Source organism: Megalopta genalis, chromosome 3 (genome assembly GCF_051020955.1).
Source record: "Megalopta genalis isolate 19385.01 chromosome 3, iyMegGena1_principal, whole genome shotgun sequence".
In the NCBI taxonomy this organism is placed as follows: domain Eukaryota; kingdom Metazoa; phylum Arthropoda; class Insecta; order Hymenoptera; family Halictidae; genus Megalopta; species Megalopta genalis.
This window is the reverse complement of record NC_135015.1, coordinates 10,630,587-10,653,128: the sequence shown is the minus strand read 5'-3', so window position 1 is coordinate 10,653,128 and position 22,542 is coordinate 10,630,587. Positions and strand designations below refer to the sequence as shown.

Below are 22,542 nucleotides of genomic sequence, written 5' to 3'. Positions count from 1 at the left end.
TGCTCTAACAAATTGATTTAATTAAAAAATGTATAAAAATCGTGAACATAAAAATGTTTAATACATTAGAGAAACGTGAATAAATCGAATACTGCACTAAAATTTTGTGATATTAGTACGCACCTTTTACAATATTAATACATTGGACCTATCACATTTACAAAAGTATTAAAAAAATAGAACAATCAATTATACAATACAAAATATTCTATCAAAACACTATTGATACATATTTTATTAAATAGATTCATAGGCATAGAAAATACTAGTCTTGCTGTTTTGAGTATAAGTACTCTATGTAAGTATAGATAATGTGCACTAAGATTACCCATTTAGAATGTTAATGATTTATTGCACCTTTTTTTCTTTGAATTCTACTTTGATGCATGCATGTCCTAGATTCTAAGACTTTATTAATAATGCATCACAATTTGTAAACTTGTTTATATAATTCATAAATCTTAAAAATGTACTGATGGACTTAATACTGTGAAAAAATATTTGTTTTACAATAATAACATAAAATAAACGAATATTGAATATACGTCACTATTGTTACAAAAACTATAAAATGTGTGTTCAAAACTGCGAATAAATGCCCAATATTGATATGTATATAAAACGACGGAATAGATCACACGTCCTTAAAAAAACTAGAGTCTATAAAATTACTTACTGGATTGAGAATAGTTACTATAATTATAGCGATGGTATTATGGCTGTTTAATGTCCAAGTGTGTAAAAAAATCTTACTCAATAGATACTGATTAAATCTAGAATGGAATGTCCCTCGAAATATGTGTATCACACGTTACTCCATCGTAATCATGTACATGTATAAATGAAGTTGATTTGATGAATCTAAAGAGCACTTTGGATCCACTTCATTACTAAAATACTAAACATTTAGTTAAATACCTTTGTAAAAATCGCATATTAGATGCTATGTTGTGTTTGAAAGTGAAGCTTAGAAAATATTGATTTTAATAAATAGTTGATTTTGGTATGAAAGAATTAGGATTTGGTACGAAAGGATATTAGAGTATTATCAGTCGTTGTCTCCTATAAATATCAAGAAACCATGATTTAACCATACTTATAGTACGCTGAATTTAAGTACAAAAGTTTTGGTTGGTCAGTTGCCGTTTCTCTAACGTCTTGTATAATGTTATTCACTCTACGGCTGTTTTTCTCGCAAATGCAGTCAGAGACAACATTTCATTGGGATCAGTTGACAAACGTGAAAATTCAATTTCCTCGCTAAGGCTATTTTCTGTAAGGAATTAAACGTCAGTTAGAACAAGATTACAGTAAGCCATAGCAATGGAAAGAAACATCTATATTCACCAGATGGTTCAATAGGCCATTGCTTATGGGAAGGAGCATACAGACATAACAGGGCTATGATATAAATATTCCACATTCCATATACACCGGTGAAAAATGCTGATGTCATTTCTAAGTGTAATTCATCATCCCATTTCCATTGACCTTCTGCTAGCTATAAAGCACATTGGAATTAATTTTAATGACAGTGAAAATGTAAGTTGAATAACAGCAGATATAAATACTTGGCCAAGGATAAATCCAATAACGGTCAAAGATGCGCACAACAATGTTGCTATCATCAAGAACTTAAACCGATAGATTACACCTTCATAATGTAAACGTCTTGCAGAACTCATGCTAGGCAATGCAGATCTCTTTGCACTGATATTCATAAATACTTTCCATATCATGTAAAATAAAAATATTAAATACACACCAGCAGACACACCAGCTAAAATTATAAATGATAACTGTTTTTTTTTAAGTCAAGGAGACTAGCATCTTCAAATAATAAGGGTTCATTGTTTTCCTATTATCTAAGGATACAGCAAATTTAGTTCCCAGATCTGTAACCCAAATTGAATAGAATGGATTCCTTAATTGTACTCCACGTTCACACATATCAAACACAAATAATGATAGACACCCTGTGCCTACTGCAGAAAGATGACGCCAATAGCATTTTAAGGAATTTCTTTGTTCCCCTTCCTAATGAATAAAAGAAATTTGTCACAAATGATATCGAAATATAGTATATAGTTATAAATAAGTAAACTTACCTGTATCTGTTTGAGCAATGAATAACGTGTGTGTAAGAGAAATGTATACCGTTAGTAATATAATATTAAATCAAGCTGTTCTGTCACACGTATTTTATATTCTTACCATGAGATGTTCTCCAGCAAACACAAGCCAAAAGGACAAAAGAGTAGCATAGAACACTCCTTGTCTGATATCACCCAATAAAAGCATAAATGGCATATCATAAGCTAAGGTCAAGTATTCCAAAGGCACTGAAAAAAATGAAATACACAAAATAATTAAATACTCATAAATTACATTAAGATAATGAATATGTAAGATATACAACGTACTATTTAAAAATGATAGTGCTGAGCCCAATGCTAAAAGTAAATATTCCAAAAGAGCTGGGGATCTTGAAAGCATGTTTACTCTCCTCCAATACCACGCAAGGACACATATGACAATTGGGAAATAAATAGTCTTCAAACTTACCCACACCTTTGTAAATCCACCATTCTGGTTAATAGCCTAAATTATAAAGTACAACATGATGATTATATTTATTCATTCTTACAATTGTAAGTATGTCTTAATACGTTGTATATTTACAGTAAGCCATAAGTCAGTTATATGTCCCAAACCCTGATTGATGTTTCTGTCAGTGTCCGCAGGAAGACGAATATTTAAAAGATAATAATCATGGAATAGAGATCCTAATTCAAATAATGGTACCACACTGCACTTATAATAGTGCTGTTCCACTGGCTAAAAAAAATTTTCATGTAAATGACACAGTGTATGCATTATTCTGTTCAAAGTAAGTATTTTATTTATGTATTCACATCATCGATACTGCAATCCAACATTCTTTCCACTACAGAGGCAGCATAAGGTTTCCAATCTTCATCTGGATCTCCTTTGTTCCTATATGCAAGTCTGGCATCTAATGTTATTTTGGTTCTAGGAGCTAAAGAAATTGACATGAAAGATCTATCATAGCAATAACATAACTCATAAATTAAATCTAGTTGCATACCAATTTTTATCTGACTATGGTGAATAAGATCCACTTGTAAAACACCTATTAAATTTTGTTGCCATCTGGAATAATCAAGTTGCATTCTATTTCGTGGGACAGGCATCTATAGGAAATTAAAAATAAGTATTTCTAAATTTAAACAATCTTATACACTAGATACATATTTAAGAGAAAAAGTTCCAAGAAACCTACTTGAAATGTGTATACAACTTGGTATGCTTGGTGATGACTATCAAAGCTAAAATGGTCCATATCAACAAGCTTACAAGATCCTTTTCCCCTTGAATAAAACCATTTCTTTCCTCCAGGTTCAGATCCATTCACACGAATATCCTTGCAAGGTGTACCAAGTATATTTTGACTACTAGCAGGTGTTGGAGCTGAACCAAAAGATAAATATTGTCTGAAGTTATTTATTTGTATAAATGTATTCAACAGAGGACTATGTTACAAATGTGAATACACTTTTATAATTCTTTCAAATCTTATATCAAATATTCCATATCTTTGTATATTTGAAAAATATGTGACATTCACAAGTTATGAATAATAAAAAGATATATGATTTAATATTGCGTGTTTTTTTAAATAAAACCTGAATACATTTTAAAGACTTGTTTAATTAGCAAACATTTTAGTATTTATTTTAAATGCAAGTAAAAAAAATGGAAATTATTATGTATTAAGAGGAAGTTTTATAAATTTATACATGTTTAGAATGAAAAAGTCGTCAACATCAACAATTCTTTGTATACTAGTACAATTTTGAAATGGTTGACATTTTCAACTTACCGATGAGACCACCCATTAGAAAACAAACAATTTGTGCTATAATAAGCAAAATTACAAGCACTGAAAGCTTTCTACCACTCAAGTTTTCTATGATAGTTCCCTGCATTTTCTCTTTTGTTTGTCGAAATTAAGCGCTAGAATTGTTTACGAAACTGCACTGAAATTATGATGCTACTGAAATAGACGCACAACACAGCGCTTTCATCCAAAGAGTATGTGAAGAGCAGTTTAACGTGCTTTTCGAGTACCTTCGCTTTCAAAATGGAAGCTGTGCTGTACCAATATTTATAAAACTTTACCAAAAGGATTCTGCAAACATTTCGTAATCAGTGTTGCCAATGATCGTTTTAGAGATTTGCTATAATTCGTATTACATATATGTATCTTGTTTTTTTTATAAAAATTTCTTTTTTAATTAATATCAAAACTTGTTCAAAATATTCATAATTTACAAAAAGTAAAATACGTATGTGTGCCGAACATCTCCCAAATATATTGTATTATGCATAATTTAAAATTTGTTTTATTATTTAGCTTGTACCCCTATTGTTTGCAAAAAGCTAGAAAGAGTTCTACATATGTAGTTTTACCCTACGTACGCTAGATGGCTACAATAAACCGGTAACAGTGGCATATATACATCTAATTCATGTTTAAAGCAAAAACAAACATTATAGAATAATTCCATTATCTAAAATTGTATGACTGTTGGCTAAAAGAAGGATTATTTGTGTCGATGTTCGTAACATACCTTTTCGCATAAAGTACTTGCTATCTTAAAGATTTCAAAAGTATTACATATTTCATGTCATTATTTGAGAACATTTATTTAGAGAAGTGGAAGTTATTTTATTACATTTACTATAAATTTTTGTTGTGTTATGCTTTCGTTATGTGACTAAAATTATAAGGTTGTAAAAAATGTAACTAAGCTTATATTTAGTTATCTACATTTACAAAAGCATATTTGGAATGTAAACTCAGACATTATGCCTGGTGGAAGACGCAATGGTGCTAGTCGAAATGGTCAGACTAAGTCACAAACTAGTTTCTCTGGAAGTACAAATGCAACTGTGAGAAGTAATAGTGGTGAAAGGGCAACTGGATGTGGTGTAGATGACAAGAAATCAGATGACTTATGTGGAGTAAAAACATTAGTACCAAAACATGTACCTATACCAATTGTACCTGTTGATGGACATTTGACTTTTGAAGCATTGTCTCTGGTTGTGTCGCTTGTTGCAGCTTCTTTACAAATGCTTAATTTATATAGAACTGTGTGGTGGTTACCTCATTCATACAATAGTTATAGTATGGTATGCTGTACTATTTACATATATTATATTGATTTATTAATACATAAGATCACATTTTTGACTATTTTCTGTTTGTTTCAGAATTTTTATTTAATTGATCCTTACTTAATCATTTTCATTGTGACTATGATGGCACGGCAATTTATTTATTCTTTACTACATCGACTTATTGATATGTCAGTGCCTGTTCGCTGGTTGTACACTGCTCAAAAAGTCATGAGGTATTATTTATTATTCATTATATTGACTAGGTATATGTTATCTAGAATGTCATTTATCATCTTATAGGATAATCCTTCTAATTATTGTGATGACTGTATTGTGTTGGTGCCTATATCACATGGCTGAAAGGCATAATTCTATGAAAATTTTTTATCTATGTTATCCGTAGGTATATTGCAACATATTTGTTAGTATTGTAGCCAAATATATTAAATTTGAAAGTTCTTTTTAATATATCTACTTTGTTTCAGAAGTTTATCTGTATATTTTGTAATGTTTGGTATGAGTGCAGCACCTTTTTTCGATATATCAACAGCATCTGTATGCAATAAAGATGAAAAAAAAATAAAATATCCACTGGGTTTGTAATAGCCTGAAGTTTTTTAAACAAAAGTATACTGTATCTGTTATATACAGTACATTCAATTTAAAATATTTGTTTTTTATATAGATAAGCCATTACATAATTGCTCATTGAATGCATCTGCAATTAGAACAGAAGTTGCAACTCTGAGGTCTGATTTTAATCGTCGTTTAAAACGAGCTTTATTCACATCTTCTAGTAGTGCTTACATATGTGGTATTGCACCTATTATATTTGTACCTCAATATTTACATTTTAACGTTTCATGGGTTGTTCAACATGTCATTATGTTTTGGATTGGAAAAATAAGTGCTCATTTTTCTCAAGCTTATCCAGTTAGGTGTGTACTTCATGCAATAGTTTATGAACGGAACTCCTTTTTTTTATTACCGTTATTTAATTGCATTTGTACTTTATGATTTCAACTTGTGAATGTTGCATTAAAACCTTCATTTGCAGAAAACTGATGAATACCGTAATTATTTAGGTACTGCGACGTATTACACCGAGCAGCATTACACCTAGGCCGATGGGTTAAAATTGAAAATCGTAATAATCATACCTACGCACAAGCGTGGAATGATTCGGTTTTATGGCCTCATGGTTCGGTGGTAAGGCATAATAAAGAGACTTATCGATCCGAAGGAGTATGTACAGTAGCGGAACCAGGAAATTCAAATCATTACAGATTTTATGTACGTTATTTGAATATCAGTTACACTACAAGATGATTTTGTATATACATGCTTATGGTTTACGTTATTTTATACAGGCATTATTTAGTAATCCCACGATGCTACTTTTTTCATTATTGGGACTACAGCTTTTACTTGTGGGCACACAACTGTTCATTCTACTACGTACTACTGACTGGTATCAAGTGTTATCAATAACGCTGCTTCTCCTCATCAATTACTATCCCCTATTTAAGATTACTAGAAATTATCTTATTTGTTGGAAAGTATATCATGCCGAACAAATCATACAAGAAAAATCGCAATTGTGTTCAAATCTTGGTACTCAATAAACGAACAAAAGGTAAACAAAATATGTTATGCTGTATTTCCCTACTCATTTGTGTGATTTTCATTTTTTTCTGTATCGACATTAAATTATTTTTATTTCTACAATTTCTACAAACTTCTATATTGAACAACTATAAACTTCGATTATCAAATAAATGTGCTATCGTCGATTACCAAAATAAATACGAGAACGATTTTTGAAAAAGGCTGATAGTTTAATTGTCTACATAATTCGTTATGGACGTATGGTAAAACGAGATCATTTTATACAAGAAAATGTAAATACGTCAATATTGCTAGTATCGACGAAATCCACACTTTCGTAATTGTATTAGTTGCATTTGAAAAAGTGGCTGTAAATTTTGTGTATTCCGTTATCCACTGTTTGTAACTATACACTTTGGTGTACACGTCAGGAATGTTTCTGGCACACGGGCTTCCGTATGAGACGATTCCAACTTGTTCACCATTTAAAACCAATGGTCCACCAGAATCACCCTGAAAGAAATTATGTTATTAATTTGAAGTCAGAGTTTATTACTGAAAACGGAAAAAAGATAATAGTAATTATCTCGGCGTCCAGTAATCGCCAATAAATAAAAGTAACAAAATTGATAAACCGTAAACTATATCTTTATTATATGTATGTATACTTGAGATTAGTTAGAAAAACTAACTAAATTCTTCTAAAATCGAAATATTATTGTAATTTGAAGGTTTTTAGTTGTTTAGATGTAATCACGGGTATTAAATAACATAATACCCACATTGCAAACACCCTCGGATATTTTTGTGAGCGTGCAGATCTGAGAATCCGTTACATTCCATTCAAACAGACAATACTGTTGTGATATTATCTCCAATTCAATTTCTTGTAAAATATATGGAGTTAATCCCTTCTCCTGTAGAAGTAAGAATTTTTATAATTAAAAATTTTAGCATATATCATATTTGTCTCGAATGCTGTTAAATTCAAATAAAATAAATATCCCCCATAAAATGTGGCGGATCCTTTGTCTTACTACCTCCTGTTAATTGAAAGCAATGTAATGTTAGGTTTACGATAGATTTCATCGCTGGTTTCTTCATTAGAAAATATCTCCATCATATATCATAATATAAGTTTAACTTCAGTGTACGTTGCAAACAAATTGTAGATAAACTTACGGAAAGTCTTCCCCAGCCAGTAATAACAGCCTTTTCACCCGTTGCATCGCGATTTACGGACGGAAGACGAATTGGTTGAATGTTTTCGGTAAATGGAATATTTTTAGTCAACCATATTAAACCAATATCGTTTAAAAAATCTTTTTGCGGGTTGTAGTGGGCATGCCAAATTAGTTTCTGCGGTGAATATTTTATCGCGGGTTTCCATAATGGCAAAGTATAAGTTCCAACAACCACTTCGATGTCGGAGGCACTCTCCCTGCATAAACGCATTGCATGATTAACAAAATGCTAAAAAATAAAATAAAACTAAATAACTTATGAAGTAAATTCAAAGAAATGCAAACTATCAATTTACAAACTAAAAGTCAACAACCCGATAGTATTATATTAGTATTATAAAATGGAAAGATATAAAATATTTTGCAATATGAGAGTTAAATTGAAGAGCTTGGGCTTTCTGTAATCGTTTAATTCAGATTAATAATATTTATTTCGTATTATAGTATATTATGTTGCGTCACGAGCAATTCCTTTTCAATAATATCAGCATGGCTGAAACAAACTGCGTGCACAAAAATGCTAGGAAGTGAAAAGATAAAATCGGCGGACGTGATATACTTTTTATCAGGTGCAAACACACGTTCGACGATAAGAAGGTTGGAAATTAAATTTAGCGTTCACGAAGGTACAATACAAACACTACATTGAATTAAGTGTAATAATCCAATTTGATATATTGATTGTTAAGTTTCGCGTGTCATGTATAATTTTTCACGTTTATCAAGACAGAGTTTTAACTCTTTCTTGGAAATCATCCAAGAAAGAATTGCACGATACATTTTCAATTCGTTTTATATATGCCATTTTTAATTTAATAAATGCACTTTCTGATAGAAATTTACCCATAAATACAATGAGCTGCAGTAAGAATTAGGTTTTCCGAAATGATGGACCCGCCGCATATAAAATAAGATCTTTTTAGTATGCATGCTTGGTAAGGAAATTTTCCTGGTGTTGCATTGCGGCCTCCGACGATTCGTGGTACCAATGCTCCTAGAAGTGTGCACAAATAAATCTGTATCACTTATAGCCATTTTAAATTACACAAAACAAGCAACTTGTCACAGAAATAATGAATCTACTAAAATAAAATAATAATTCACTGTTTAAATTTTATTGATTTTCGCTGTATTGCAGAATTTGAAAAAAAATACCGTGAACATTGATAATTAAACCGAGGATCAAAAGAATTGCTCTCGTATACATTGTGCTGTCGACTGAAGGTGTTGCATTTCTGCTAATCTATAATTATCTCTATATATCTATATGTCCTTATCTCAATCAATGTAGTACAACTTTTCTTTCTACTATGTACAACCGATTGCTCCTCCTCATCAATTATGGTCATGTCGAGTAAATCATACGAGAAAAATTACAAATGTGTTTAAACCCTGGTATGCTGTTGAGAAACAGAAAGTGATTTAATTTTTCTAATACCTACAGCGCATGCTGGTAAATGTAAAAACCTGTGGAACACCCTATAGATTAAGCAGTAACTCCATTGTCTTGTGACACTGACACACCGAAATGAGACTTTTATACTTCTGACATAAAAGTGTAAATGTCGCATGAAATCTCATTGCAATATTGTAATTAACGTGGATAACAAACGATTACGAGATATTTGTCAGAAAAAGAAGTTGTTTGTCACATTAATTACATAAATGACAATGTTATTTTTCTCGTGTTATTTATGACGATATTTTTCAATTGAAACAGCAAGATTTATTTTGCGCGCAGATCATCTTTTACATTTCAAGCGAAATGTATTCCATATGAAGTTTCGAATAGACAGCGGAATAAATGTTTATTATGTTGCTTACAGAAATAATTATTGTGAAATGTCACAAAGAAATACGAGAACACTCTAATGTGCTTTTGTTTACTTTCAATTGCATTTTCTATTTTCTTACGTGCAAATCACGAAGCATTGATAAAAGTACGGCGCATGAACATCTATCCAAATTGGTCTATCAGTAGCAATAGAAGTCGAATTTGGACATGTTTTGCCGACTCGGTACCGAGGGGAATTTTAAAAATGTGCCTAATCATTGCGTACCGCTTTTACTGAAGATCAAAAGAATAGGTGACACATTTTCACTATTTTATAAATGCTTACAATATCTTGAGCACTCATCTTATATTTGCAATATCCTTCTTCCAAGAAATCATCTGTCTATGAAAGAGAGAGAACGAAATTTGAATTAGATAAATTGTTCAATTTAGACAAGGAAGCAATAAGAAAGACCATCAGAAATATTGTAAATATACACTTTCGAGAGACAATTTATTATTAATAAAGATGTAGACTGCTGTTTCAAAGATTTCAAAATTGATCATAACATGTTGCATTTGCGAAAAATAGGTAAAAATAGGACACCCGATTTTGATTAAATTTGCATTTCAATTAGCAAACTATCTGTAATAAGATAAATGTCACTGTCAACGTAGGATCATGCTACGGTATACTAGATTAAAATGTCATAATTGCAGTGTAATTGCACTGTCGCTGCATTGCGAAATGATAAGAAAACAATGAAATGTAATTACATCATCACCATTAGTCTTAAGTCATAATTAAAGATTCTGAAGCAAAACACGGGATAATTATTGTTTCAAACTGCTTATATAAGAAGAAATTACTTTCTTACGCCACAAGCAAGATGAACATCTTAAAGGGTGCACTTTTGTGTTCTGCGCTTCTCATTTTCGGTACGAATATTTTGTACAGTTCTATTAAACGTTATAACAAATAAAATTAGCGTATAAAACTTATTATACAAAATTTTATTCAAGGATACAACGAACATTTATTCGAGGAATTTTATTCTTAGTATACAAAATTTGTCGAAATTAATTAAAATGGATTTTCATCTATTATTCGGGACTTTTATGTCAAGATCATTGAATTATTCGATTCAGTCATTACGTTGAGACGCGTAAATATTTTAGAGAAAGTCATTTCAAAGATATTTCTTGATTCTTCATAAATTACAAAATACCATTTTTCTAATTTTATACAACTGTTATTTTTTAATGTCTTTTACGCATTTAAAATAAAGCAACTTCGTCTCTATTATTTTAATCCTTTGCAATTCAATGTCGCCGATTCGACGACACTATATATTCACGTCATAGAGGCATATCGTTTTCATTATTATTATTTTTTTCCGTGCTTTCAGATAATCATGTAAAATACACAAATAAAGACACAAAATATTAATAATTCCTATAAAATTTTACAGTAGTATAATCAGTCGACTTGAATGAAAAAGAACATTCTTTTTAATAGCATTTATTCACTTACAATTTCAGGTGCGAATGATGTGTCAAGCTCACAGATAATAGCTGGTTATGTACCTGGAATGTGTGGGATGACACCGGTTAATAGAACGAACTGTATGAGTTACGAGTTGTACAATAATTCTTTATTGTCAAGTTCTCTTGACTGTGCACGTACCTGCGAGGAAGGTAAACCGAAGAATTGTTATTACCATTTCGTGGTTGAACGGTATCCTGTCTATGGCACGTAAGCATAAAAATAATGATTATATATTTTTATCAATTCGTTATGTAGAGAATATCTTATCTAAAACTACAGATACAAAGGAGAAATATAGTTCAATTGAAAGTGTAGTATTATTTCCGATCATTTCCGATCCTTCTTTGTTATTAGTTCGACTAAAATACGATAACCGATTGTGAGAAACTAAAAGAATATTTCGAGAGTACAGAAATCTGCAGAAAAAGAAGAAAAGGCTATTTACTGTTGTCAATATAGAGAAAATTGAATATTTGATATAGCAACAGATAACTCTTACTGAGTTAGCCACAAAGACAATACATGTGCATGAAAGATCATATGAAATCTGTCAATTTTGAAATTAAACAAAAATATTTTGAGTACTTTCAAGTGAATAAATAGGCTTTTGTAGCGTAATATGAACGCATGTAACCATTCGCATCTTCAAAATATTTCTTAGCCGATAAATAAACGGATTGAATTACTCTTCGTAGTTTGCTAACGAGCCTCATTTTTAAATAAATGAGAACTAACGAGCAAGTAATTCCGTAGGGCATGCAAATATTGTTCCCCAGACTACAGTACCAGTATTTGTCCTAATTGCCAGTGCGTTGTTGCAAATGGGGTGCAACGGAGCCTTTTGTCGGTGAACAGAATGCTTCCGGGACCAAGTATACAAGTTTGTTTAGGCGATTTCATCGTGATCGATGTTGAAAACATGATTTCTGAGGAGCATATTACGATCCATTGGCACGGATTGTTTCAGTACGGCAGCCAATATTTCGACGGAGTTCCATTCGTTACTCAGTGCCCGATTGCATCTGGAGACATATTCAGGTAATCGGAACAGGTGCGCGAGGACTCGAAATTGTTGGGAGGCAAAATGAATGATTGAAAATTGTTGATAAATTAATATTCTACATAATAATGTACCAATGTGCAAAAGCCAATTCCGATTATAACTCCGATAATTATTGATCGAACTTTCAGTTAATATAATTTTTATTCTGAACGAATGTGTATATTCGGTACTTTTATTATCTTTATAGATAAGAGTCGTGTACGCCTAAACGTCAAAAAACACCAGGTTGCTAAAGGACGGGTTTACTTAATCCTTCATAAAATGACAGTGCATATTGTCGTTCTGCAACGATTCTTTCCGACTGATACCAATTTTAAGGCAATAAAATAACGAAAGTTCTTATTTTTTGAAGGTACCAATTTCATGCGAATAACAGTGGTACTCACTTTTGGCATTCCCACATCGGGTTGCAGAAGATGAACGGTGTTTCCGGTAGCTTCATTGTCCGGGAACCAGCTGAACAAGATCCTAGTATCGATCTTTATGATTATGATTTAGCGAGTCACGTGCTTTTCATTAGCGATTGGATGAACGAAAACGCTGTCGAACGTTATCCGGGTCGTGAGTGGGGTGTAGTCGGTCAACGGCCTGATACTTTGTTGATTAATGGAAGGGGACAATTCTTAATCAATGGAACAGTAAGTTCGATTTACTTCCTTGCTATGCTTCCAAAATGTTGCAACTAAACCCGAAAGACGTATTAAAGAATAATAAAATAATCTGTGTCTTAATTTCATATTAAGAATCGAGTTAAACAGTTATATTTTATTTGAAAAAAAAATTAGGAACTTCGTTCAAAAAGAAATATCTGTTCTTAAGGAATTTATTTAAGGAAACATTTTAGAATTTTCACCCATGTGCAGTATCGACGAATCATTGTTGTGCGAAATACTTCTAATGGGACGCTTTACGATTTAGGATACAATAAACAGTAACATGGAAATTATCATAGTGGATGCCAATAATCGTTACCGTTTCCGTATGATTAACTCTTTCTGTGGTAACTGCCCTGGAGAATTAACAATTGAAGGTCACAATATGACTGTCATCGCGACGGATGGGGAGTCCGTGCAGCCTGTCGTCGTGACATCTATTGTTTCATATGCAGGTATGATATACTTAACCCGTTGACATACCATTTTCTCCACAGTTACTGCGATTAGAAATTTTTCGAGTACAATAATTTCTTAGAAGGGAAAGAAAATTGTTGCTTATCGCGTGAGCCTAAATTTATTTGAATGCTTAAATATTGATGACAAGAGATTAAAATTTTATTTCAATTTTAAAGGACAGAATAACATCTATACTCAGTAAGTCATTCTTAGAAATTTTCATGACGAGTCGGACTCGTCAAAGCACGACAAGGGATTAACTCCAGAAACTGATAGCAATTTGTAAGGATTTTTATGCATTTATGGCATATACAGATTTTTAAATTACGAGAAAAACTTACAAATTAACAAAGTCCGATAGAATTTTTGTTTTAGTCTTATTTTTTAGTTGAAGAAGGAAACTTTTCTTTAATTTTCGTAAAGTAACCGGCGGACACGAGGCTTCGCTAATTTTTATTTCTCATGCTTTCGTTACCATAGGAGAACGATACGATTTCGTAATAAATACGAATCAAACCCCCGGCGCTTACTGGATACAACTTCGAGCATTAGAAGAGTGTAATCCAGACATTCAGCAACTAGCTATACTGCAATACAGTAATGCGTCGACGATACCATTTACCGATGAACCTACTTATTTTGGTGGACTTCCCACTGGAACCGTACGTTGCGATTCATTATTACCATACTTCAAAATTTTTTAATTTATAAATTTTTTTTTTTAAATTTGAATCTTTCTCGCCGTTAAATTTCAGGCGCAGAGAAATATTTATTATCGCGTTATGCAGTCATGTTTTACTAAAGACAATTCCAAAATTCGCAGGTACTGAACCCAACGATAGGCAATTGCGAGCAATCGGTGCCTAATGCGATTTGCGTAAGTCAGCTTAAAAGTGCTGAACCCATCGACGAAACTGCTTTACAGGCAGAGCCGGATCAAAAATTTTATCTGCCCATATCTGTCATCCATCAAAATCAACAACAGTTCTTTAGTCCTAACACGTACAAAGACTTTCTAGGTAAGATTTCTCTATGAAACTGAGATCGGCTTTGTAATTTTGACGTTCTTTATGTGCACGCAGTTCCAATACCGAACAGAGTCGCGAGCCAGATAATAGACAGCGTGAATTTCAAGAACGCACCCTCGCCGCCGATATCTCAGTTGGAGGATCTTCCGGCAGATCAGTTCTGCAATTCTCAAGACCTGCCTCGTGGCTGCACCGCTAATTGCACTTGCACGCATATGATCGAAATTTCGTTAAACGCTATCGCAGAAATCATACTAATCGATGAGTGTAAGTAATTCATTACTTTCCATGATCATGAAAGAGATATGTTATTTTATTCTTGGGTTTTTCAATCGAATATTTACGAATTAATTTCAAGAAGACAATCGATCCTGAATACATACATATATACAATACACATGGATGATGAGTACGTTGGTCTTACCAAGGACAAAATCAATGTACACGATCAACGCCCTGTTGCGGCATGACACGTCCCACTTATCGATAACTCTTTGCAATTTTTATACAAATTTGTATTATTACTTCAAACATTTATTTATGTGGATGCAAACTTCCAGTATTGGAGGTATTTCCAAGTTGGTTCGATCATTTTCCTGAAATTAATTACCAAACATTGCATTAAATGTGCACGACTAAATTGGAATATTTCTTAATGAATTTGTACTTAATCTGTTGAAAGTTTTGCTGGTTAACAATCATCTACATCGTAATTGTAGTTCATGCAATTGGGATAGAGCATCCTTTCCATTTACACGGCTACGCGTTTAGTGTTGTGAGCATGGGCCAGCCACTTGGTCCAAGCGGCAATTCTACTGGCTATATCACTGTCGATTACGTGAAGCAACTTGACGCGAACAATGAGATAGAGAGAAACCTAATTGACCCACCAAAGAAGGATACTATTGCCGTACCAAACAATGGTTTTGCTGTAATTAAATTCGAAGCTAATAATCCAGGTATTTGTTTCATTGAATTATTAAATAATATAATATGTATTTTAAATAAGTTTCAGCCTTCTGTGATATTATTGGTATGACTCGTATCTGCGTGTTCCTTATCTACAATCTCGATTTACTGTCCTCCAATAATTACGTAAATGTCGTTTTTACTGCGGTAACAGGGTGCTACCGATAAGTTAATGGTAGTCATCGATACCTTTAACGGCGATTGCTATAATTTGAAAATCAATCTATAGTTTATTCTTCGCCACATCCTCACGAGTTCAGCTAATTATCTTTTCACCTTTTTTAAGGATATTGGTTTTTTCATTGCCACTTCATTTATCATCAACTAAGTGGTATGGCAATGATCGTGCGTGTTGGGGAACAAGAAGATTTACCACCTATACCAAAAAAATTCCCGAAATGCGGAAATTATATGCCGGAGATAAGTATTAATTAACAAACACACGCTCACTCAGGATTAATAATAAACTACCATTGGCTGCAAAAAGGAATGTTGACGGAATTGTAGGTGAGATGAATAATGTAGTTTGAGAAATTAGATCCGCCTGTAGCTTTCACACAGTTCCGTTTTACGCTCTAATTAAATAAATCCATTCAAAATACGGTACAATTATAGTTAAATAGAACATTGAAATCATATTCTATCAGTTAATGTTTCAAGTAAATAATTCAGAAATATAATAAGCGACGAGTAATAAGAAATATATCTATGTGTATTATTCTATTAAAAAATAGATGTTATTGTCTCAATATTAGAGATCGTCTGTTGGTTGCAGGTTGTTTTCTACACTATGGAGTCCCAGCTTGAAGATGTTGTCCAAGTTGCAAAAAACATTCTGTAGCAGTTTGACTAAAAATAAAATCGATTTAGGAAGAAGGACTTATTTGATTACTATAATTTGCGGCACATGAATAAGACCTTATACGTAAATATATTTAATTAAAGACAATTTAATATTACGTACAGATTAAATTTATTGACGATCGCAGAAAATATGTCATATTTATTCTTGCTATTATACATTAGTAATCCAATGAAAAATAATGAATACAATTATTAGAGATAACAATATTACATATACGCAGAAAATCCCCCCAAAAATTGAATACGTAGATCGATGAAATTTTTGTTCTACAACATTTTATGATTCTGGAGTAGTTGATGTTGCGTTTCTAAATATAATTCCCGTATTATTTTAAAGATGTTCATTTAAATGTTGCTTATGTTTTCCACTATGCATACAGTATAATTTATTGTACATACATCTTTGGGGCTATGTAAGACTGATTAAACATTTTAGGACGCCCACACACCTGACAGATTACTTATCTTTTGCCAGCAAATAACACGGTATCTGTTTCCGAGAATACGAAAAAGCGTGTAGCACAGAATGCAAAACTACGATAAACATTGTGAAATTACTGTCAGAATACGTTAGATGTGAAGTAATTTGTTAAAATGTACTGATGTCAATGGAACTATGCTGAACGCAGTTAGGCATACAATACATAAGCATATACACACATATATGTACGTAGAAAGCAAATTATCATGCACGAAAATAACTGAATTAGTGATATGAAAACTTTCTTATTAGATACAGTAGCTGTATATGTATCTTGTATACCTATTATTCAAAACTAAATAAAAGAATACAGCAAATGTGTATATTTTATGAAACGGTATTAAATAATTGAGCCAAGCATAGATACTAAGCATAAGTCCTTTATTTTAGGAATAATACAAATGAAGATTTCCCCATGAGCTGAATTATTTCTTTCAAAGCAGTATTCTTACTTTCTGATTCTGTAAGGTCCGATTAAGCTTTCTAGCGAAGTCCAAAGAAAAAGGACATTCAGTCCCACAGATTATAATAATTCGTATGCTATGCTAATTGTATAGTCCGGGTGTATATAAAACATGTAAATCTTTTATTTGATTACCAAATATTTATTTCGATGTCATAAATTTTTTGTGATATCCGCCTACACACTGCCTTGACACAATCTGAACAAGCATACGTGAAAATATTTGCGCTTCGGTTTTTCCCGACAATTCGGAAATATATGCAATTTCGATAGATTTTGTAAGTTTGTGATATATGCATTGTGTACAAGTATGGAAAATGCGATACCATAATTAGTGTACTATCATTTTATTAATTTTTCAATTTATTTTGAATTTATTAAAATGTTTAATAAAAGATTTCTTAGTATTTTCAATAGTAATTAACATTGGGAATGACACGGATTAATATAAACACGTAGATGTTTCTTCGTTAATGTCTTCCTGTTTGGTATTTGGATGACAAATATAAAGAAGATCCAAAACCTTTCCGACAATCTAACATTCAGCAGACGTAGGCGATACAAAAGATACAGAAGACGTAGACGATACAAGCAAAAGTTTGCATCGGTCGTGTAATTAACGTTATCGATAACACATGTAGAACGAGATTTGCTGTTTTATCGAAGTAAATTTTCGAAAACACTGCTACTATATATAAGAACAACGTTAAGATTCTGTCTGTTGAAATTGTAGTCACCATGCGGGTCTCCTGGATTCTATATTCATGCCTCGTTCTCATTGTTTCCGGTATAAAATATTAATCTTAAAAAAGTCTCTGATGTTTTTGCACCGCATAATTATTGTACTACAGCTAGTTCAGTGAACCGATCGAGCAATCAATTTTTTTCAATTCATCAATCGGTTTTAACGAGATTTAAAATTGCTCTCTTCTTTTGGCATCCGTTGGATCATTCTAATATCTTACTATTTTCCAAATATAAGTAACAATTTGATCATTTCATTACATCGCGAGAGTATGCGATTGAATACGATTAATTGGAAGATCAAATTTCTGGAATTAACAAAACGACGACATTACTTCACGAAGCTATCTAACGATCCTTTATTACAGTTTCTGCTAAGAAGGAAGGGAACCAATGCGAGGTTATTAGAGCTGGTTACATACCTGGGCAAAGTGGTATGCCTAAGATTAATGAAAAGAACTGTGTGAACGATGAATTACTCGATGATTCGGATTTATCGAACGCCCTCCAGTGTGCCCGAACCTGTCGACCTGGAAAAAAGCCGAGGATCTGCTACTACAAATTTGTGATCGAACGTTACTCCGTCAACGGACAGTAAGCGAACGATACGTTGTATTTATCACAGTCCTCAACTATCAGTAAAAGTACAGTTGCGTATAACAATTTTCCCTCAGGGCATGTCAGCTTTGTTCCCCCAACATTACCAACACAATTTGTGCTAACTGTCAATGCATTACCACCGACGGAACGCCTCGAACAGCGGTGACAGTGAACAGAATGATACCAGGACCGAGCATACAGGTTTGTTTAGGGGATCGCATTGTGGTCGACGTTACGAATCTTGTGAGTGAAAATGCAGTGACGATTCATTGGCACGGGGTGCTGCAAGAGGGCACGCAGTATTACGATGGTGTTCCCAATTTGACACAGTGTCCGATAAATTCTGCCACTACCTTTAGGTAACCGTAGTCATGATAACACGATTTAATTAAAAATAGGGTGAAATGTATTGAAAGTGTTCCGATGAAATCATTTATACGTGAAAAATTGTGCCGCGCCTTCATTTTCCGAGCCAGGCAGATAACGGTAGCAATTTGTGCACCAATCTTTCTCGAACAAGCGCTGCCTCGTGTTTCAATAATTTATAAATTCGTAGAACTGTTGAACGTCTCGATCGTGGATTACACAATGAAATTAAATACACATAGACACGCTGATCTTCATTGGTTGTTAGAATAAAAGTTGCTTCGCTAACAGGTACCAATTTTACGCAAATAATGCTGGTACTCATTTCTGGCACGCGCACACAGGACTCAACAAGATGGACGGAGTTTTTGGCAGTCTAATTATACGCGAGCCAGCGAAAAATGAGCCGAACTGGAAACTGTACAATTTCGATTTAGCGAATCACGTGATTGTGATCAATGATTGGATGCGCGAGGAATCTACGGAACGATACCCTGGTCGAAGCTCTGGAGTAGTCGGCCAGTCTCCGGATTCAATTTTAATCAATGGAAAGGTAAGATATATTATAGGAATTTCTTTAAGAATGATCGACAACCGTTTCTCTCGACCTCTGCTTTGCATAAATATTTACCGTTATATTTCAAAAATTGTGTAGCTGTGGAATGAAAGAATGGCAATTTGTGTTGCAGACTCCTAATAGTACGACCAATAGCCCGCACGAGGTGATCACTGTTGATCCTAACCGGCGCTTCCGTTTCCGTTTGGTGAACGCCTTCTGTACTACCTGCGCCGGGGAATTATCAGTTCAAGGTCATAATCTGACGGTCGTTGCGATGGACGGTGTTTCAGTAAAACCTGTCGTAGTGGATGCAATTGTTTCCTCAGCTGGTATGGTGTGAACAGAACTTTGCTAATCCCATTTCTTGCAACTGGCAATCGACGTTGGTAGTTCAATACTCCAAACAATATAATAAGCAATTGTTTTTTATTTTTGGAGAATGTGCAAGAAGTCTGTGATAAAGTTCATTCTTTTAAGACTTATTTTTGACAAATATGTTTAACTTGAATAGGAGAGCGATACGACTTTATCATAAATACGAATCAGAAGCCCGGCGCTTATTGGATACGTGTCCGTGGACTGGTGGATTGTGCAGGCAAATCGATGCAAGCATTGGCGTTATTGCAGTACGTAAATGCACCCACCACTCCATTTATAGCTGAGCCTAAGTACAACGAGGTGGCACCCCAGCGAGTCGTAAGTAGAGTAGCAATGAGTATGCTCGTCGAATGATTCACGTCAGAGAATTCGGAATCAAGGAACATGATTGCATCCGAAATCGTAGATTCTTAATCAGATGAGCGTAAACTGTACGGCGGCGAAATCGGACGCGATTTGCATCAGTAATATGAGGAACTCGAGAAAAGTGGACGACGATTTGTCGGGCGATCCGGACATCAAACTGTTTTACGCAATAAGCGCACGGAATATTCCACCCAAAACCCTTTTCAAACCTAACACCTACGAACCATTTACAGGTAAATCGAACAGTTGACCGATTGTGTCAACCATCCTGTTTAACGCTGTACTTCTAATTATACTTGCTGTTCAATGTTCTGCTTGATTCGTGCGAACAGTACCCTTCCCGAATGGCACCGCGTCCGATATGATTGACCACATACACTTCGTAAATCCACCATCGCCACCGCTGTCCCAGCTGGATGATCTTCCCGAGGGTCAATTCTGCAACGCTGAAGATCTGCCGGAAGGTTGCGATACGTCCCACTGCACGTGCACGCACATGGTCCATATTCCGTTGAACTCTCTCGTCGAGATTGGACTAGTCGATGGATGTAATTAGCACAAGAATCATTTTTGTTTCGAAGGATCTGCCTCGGTTACGAAGGCAGAAGTAGACTGCGCTCTTGAACTTTGTCGTGAAAATTGCAAACCCGACGCAATACAATATATTTCGTTGCAGTTGGGGTACCGCTGATACAGCATCCGTTCCACCTGCACGGATACTCGTATAACGTTCTGGCAATGGGTCAGCCTTTCGGCCCCTCTGACTTCGTCAAACCTCCTATGACGGTTGCTGACCTGGAGAAACTGGACAGAGACGGAAAGATAAGAAGAAACTTCCACGCCCCTCCTAACAAGGATACTATCAGCGTGCCGAATAATGGATATGTTATATTCCGATTCCGTGCGCATAACCCAGGTACATGTCAGCACCGCGGTTTTTATTTGAGCCATAATCGCGCTGCTTTAACGTTCCGATAACCAATAGGCGATTCTCACAGATTCCGATTCACCGAATACGAACGCGAAGTTTTCGGTTTCAGGGAAATGTAATTTTCAAGGAATAATCGAATTGTCAACTTTAAGAATTGCGTTCGTTGCAACCGTGAACGCTTTGCGAATGACTTTTGCGCGGGACGATTTTCTGCAAAATATTTCCAAATACAGCGATTAATTTCTTTTAATAATATCGCGAAAATCGTGTTGAAACAATAATTGAACAGAGCGGAACGCCTCTAACATTGTTGACCAATTTTATGGGCACTTATCAATGTATTTGGAAAATTAAGGATTAATGTCAACATTAATTAATGCGTTCTTTTTATCAAGGTTTCTGGCTATTTCACTGCCACATAATATACCATCAGCTGAATGGTATGGAAATGATCCTCAGAGTGGGACATAAATCAGATCTACCGCATAAGCCGAAGGACTTTCCCAGATGCGGCAATTTTATGCCAAAGATCTGCAAGGGCAAGAAACGGAAGTGAACATTTTCGAAATGTCTATCCCCGGACTGGAAACTTATACGAATCGGCTGCTATCAATAGTTATCAAATTCGATTGTTCTATCTCACATCCGATCATTATACGAAAAGAACTAACAAACACAAATAACAAAGTAACAAAACAACACAAACGAACAAATTTTATATTGCTGTTACTTGTGAAAGTCACAGCAGATATTGGTGTTTGTTGCAAAGCACAAGGATTTAAGTTATTTAAATGCACGATGACAGATTTTTAGGCAGAATTCACCGAACCGATAGTCCCACGCGCCGTCATTGATAACGACCGACGTGCGGCAGTCCGTTGAACTTGTTAAGCTTCAGATGAATTTAGCATTGTTGCGTAGGCGTGCAAAGAACTGTGGTATTCAATTATTTGTATTTATTACTATGAATATAGATATATAACAGACGTTAGAAGCTGAGAGTGTGGCACGATGCATGCGGATTGTCGGCTACGGAGGAAGCGCGGTAAAGATAAACGATAAAACGATGCACGAGGACGGCGTTCGGTTCGAATGCGAATCAATCGATCGATTCGATGCGTTTGTAAATCTATTAATTAATGTAACAGCTCGCGAAGTCATCAACAAGCATCTTCGAAAACAAAATTCGATATTCTGTGATTCTTCTTTACAGAGATTAAACGATGTAAATGTAA

The 22,542-nt window shown here is 34.0% G+C and overlaps 5 protein-coding genes across 7 annotated transcripts; 3 read left to right on the top strand and 2 right to left on the bottom strand.

Moving 5' to 3' along the window:
• wls (Wnt ligand secretion mediator) lies at positions 1-4,208 on the bottom strand. The gene is made up of 12 exons (XM_076520042.1): positions 3,905-4,208; positions 3,305-3,492; positions 3,110-3,215; positions 2,916-3,040; positions 2,683-2,838; positions 2,424-2,601; positions 2,215-2,342; positions 2,109-2,114; positions 1,876-2,037; positions 1,572-1,799; positions 1,348-1,501; positions 1-1,273 (listed from the first exon to the last, which is right to left on the bottom strand). Exons 1-12 carry the CDS (start codon positions 4,008-4,010, stop codon positions 1,173-1,175), a joined length of 1,638 nt encoding a protein of 545 aa, XP_076376157.1. The 5' UTR covers positions 4,011-4,208; the 3' UTR covers positions 1-1,172.
• Positions 4,209-4,513: 305 nt separating this feature from the next.
• LOC117229678 (transmembrane protein 39A) lies at positions 4,514-6,854 on the top strand. Of its 2 annotated transcripts, none has more exons than XM_033486310.2 (7): positions 4,514-5,220; positions 5,302-5,441; positions 5,509-5,607; positions 5,697-5,803; positions 5,894-6,146; positions 6,294-6,501; positions 6,579-6,854. In XM_033486310.2, the coding sequence occupies exons 1-7, from the start codon at positions 4,894-4,896 to the stop codon at positions 6,831-6,833; spliced, it is 1,389 nt and encodes a 462-aa protein (XP_033342201.2). In that variant the 5' UTR covers positions 4,514-4,893; the 3' UTR covers positions 6,834-6,854. The 2 variants fall into 2 exon arrangements, with proteins under 2 accessions (XP_033342201.2, XP_033342200.2); XM_033486309.2 differs by having other exon boundaries at positions 5,694-5,803.
• Positions 6,579-9,664, bottom strand: LOC117229636 (chymotrypsin-2). Its single transcript, XM_076520040.1, has 5 exons — positions 9,216-9,664; positions 8,904-9,054; positions 7,999-8,257; positions 7,599-7,733; positions 6,579-7,329 (listed from the first exon to the last, which is right to left on the bottom strand). Exons 1-5 carry the CDS (start codon positions 9,265-9,267, stop codon positions 7,096-7,098), a joined length of 831 nt encoding a protein of 276 aa, XP_076376155.1. The 5' UTR covers positions 9,268-9,664; the 3' UTR covers positions 6,579-7,095.
• Positions 9,665-10,709: 1,045 nt separating this feature from the next.
• LOC117229676 (uncharacterized) lies at positions 10,710-17,221 on the top strand. Of its 2 annotated transcripts, XR_013032933.1 has the most exons (11): positions 10,710-10,773; positions 11,377-11,590; positions 12,137-12,421; positions 12,799-13,084; positions 13,365-13,554; positions 14,039-14,220; positions 14,382-14,577; positions 14,641-14,853; positions 15,306-15,545; positions 15,842-16,062; positions 16,331-17,221. XR_013032933.1 is itself a non-coding variant. In XM_076520038.1 (10 exons), the coding sequence occupies exons 1-10, from the start codon at positions 10,725-10,727 to the stop codon at positions 15,988-15,990; spliced, it is 2,004 nt and encodes a 667-aa protein (XP_076376153.1). In that variant the 5' UTR covers positions 10,710-10,724; the 3' UTR covers positions 15,991-17,221. The 2 variants fall into 2 exon arrangements, 1 of the variants encoding a protein (XP_076376153.1); XM_076520038.1 differs by having other exon boundaries at positions 15,842-17,221.
• Positions 17,222-18,074: 853 nt separating this feature from the next.
• Positions 18,075-22,542, top strand: LOC117229675 (uncharacterized). Its single transcript, XM_033486306.2, has 10 exons — positions 18,075-18,150; positions 18,476-18,701; positions 18,782-19,066; positions 19,365-19,626; positions 19,763-19,961; positions 20,144-20,328; positions 20,417-20,609; positions 20,709-20,924; positions 21,053-21,292; positions 21,703-22,542. The coding sequence occupies exons 1-10, from the start codon at positions 18,102-18,104 to the stop codon at positions 21,861-21,863; spliced, it is 2,016 nt and encodes a 671-aa protein (XP_033342197.2). The 5' UTR covers positions 18,075-18,101; the 3' UTR covers positions 21,864-22,542.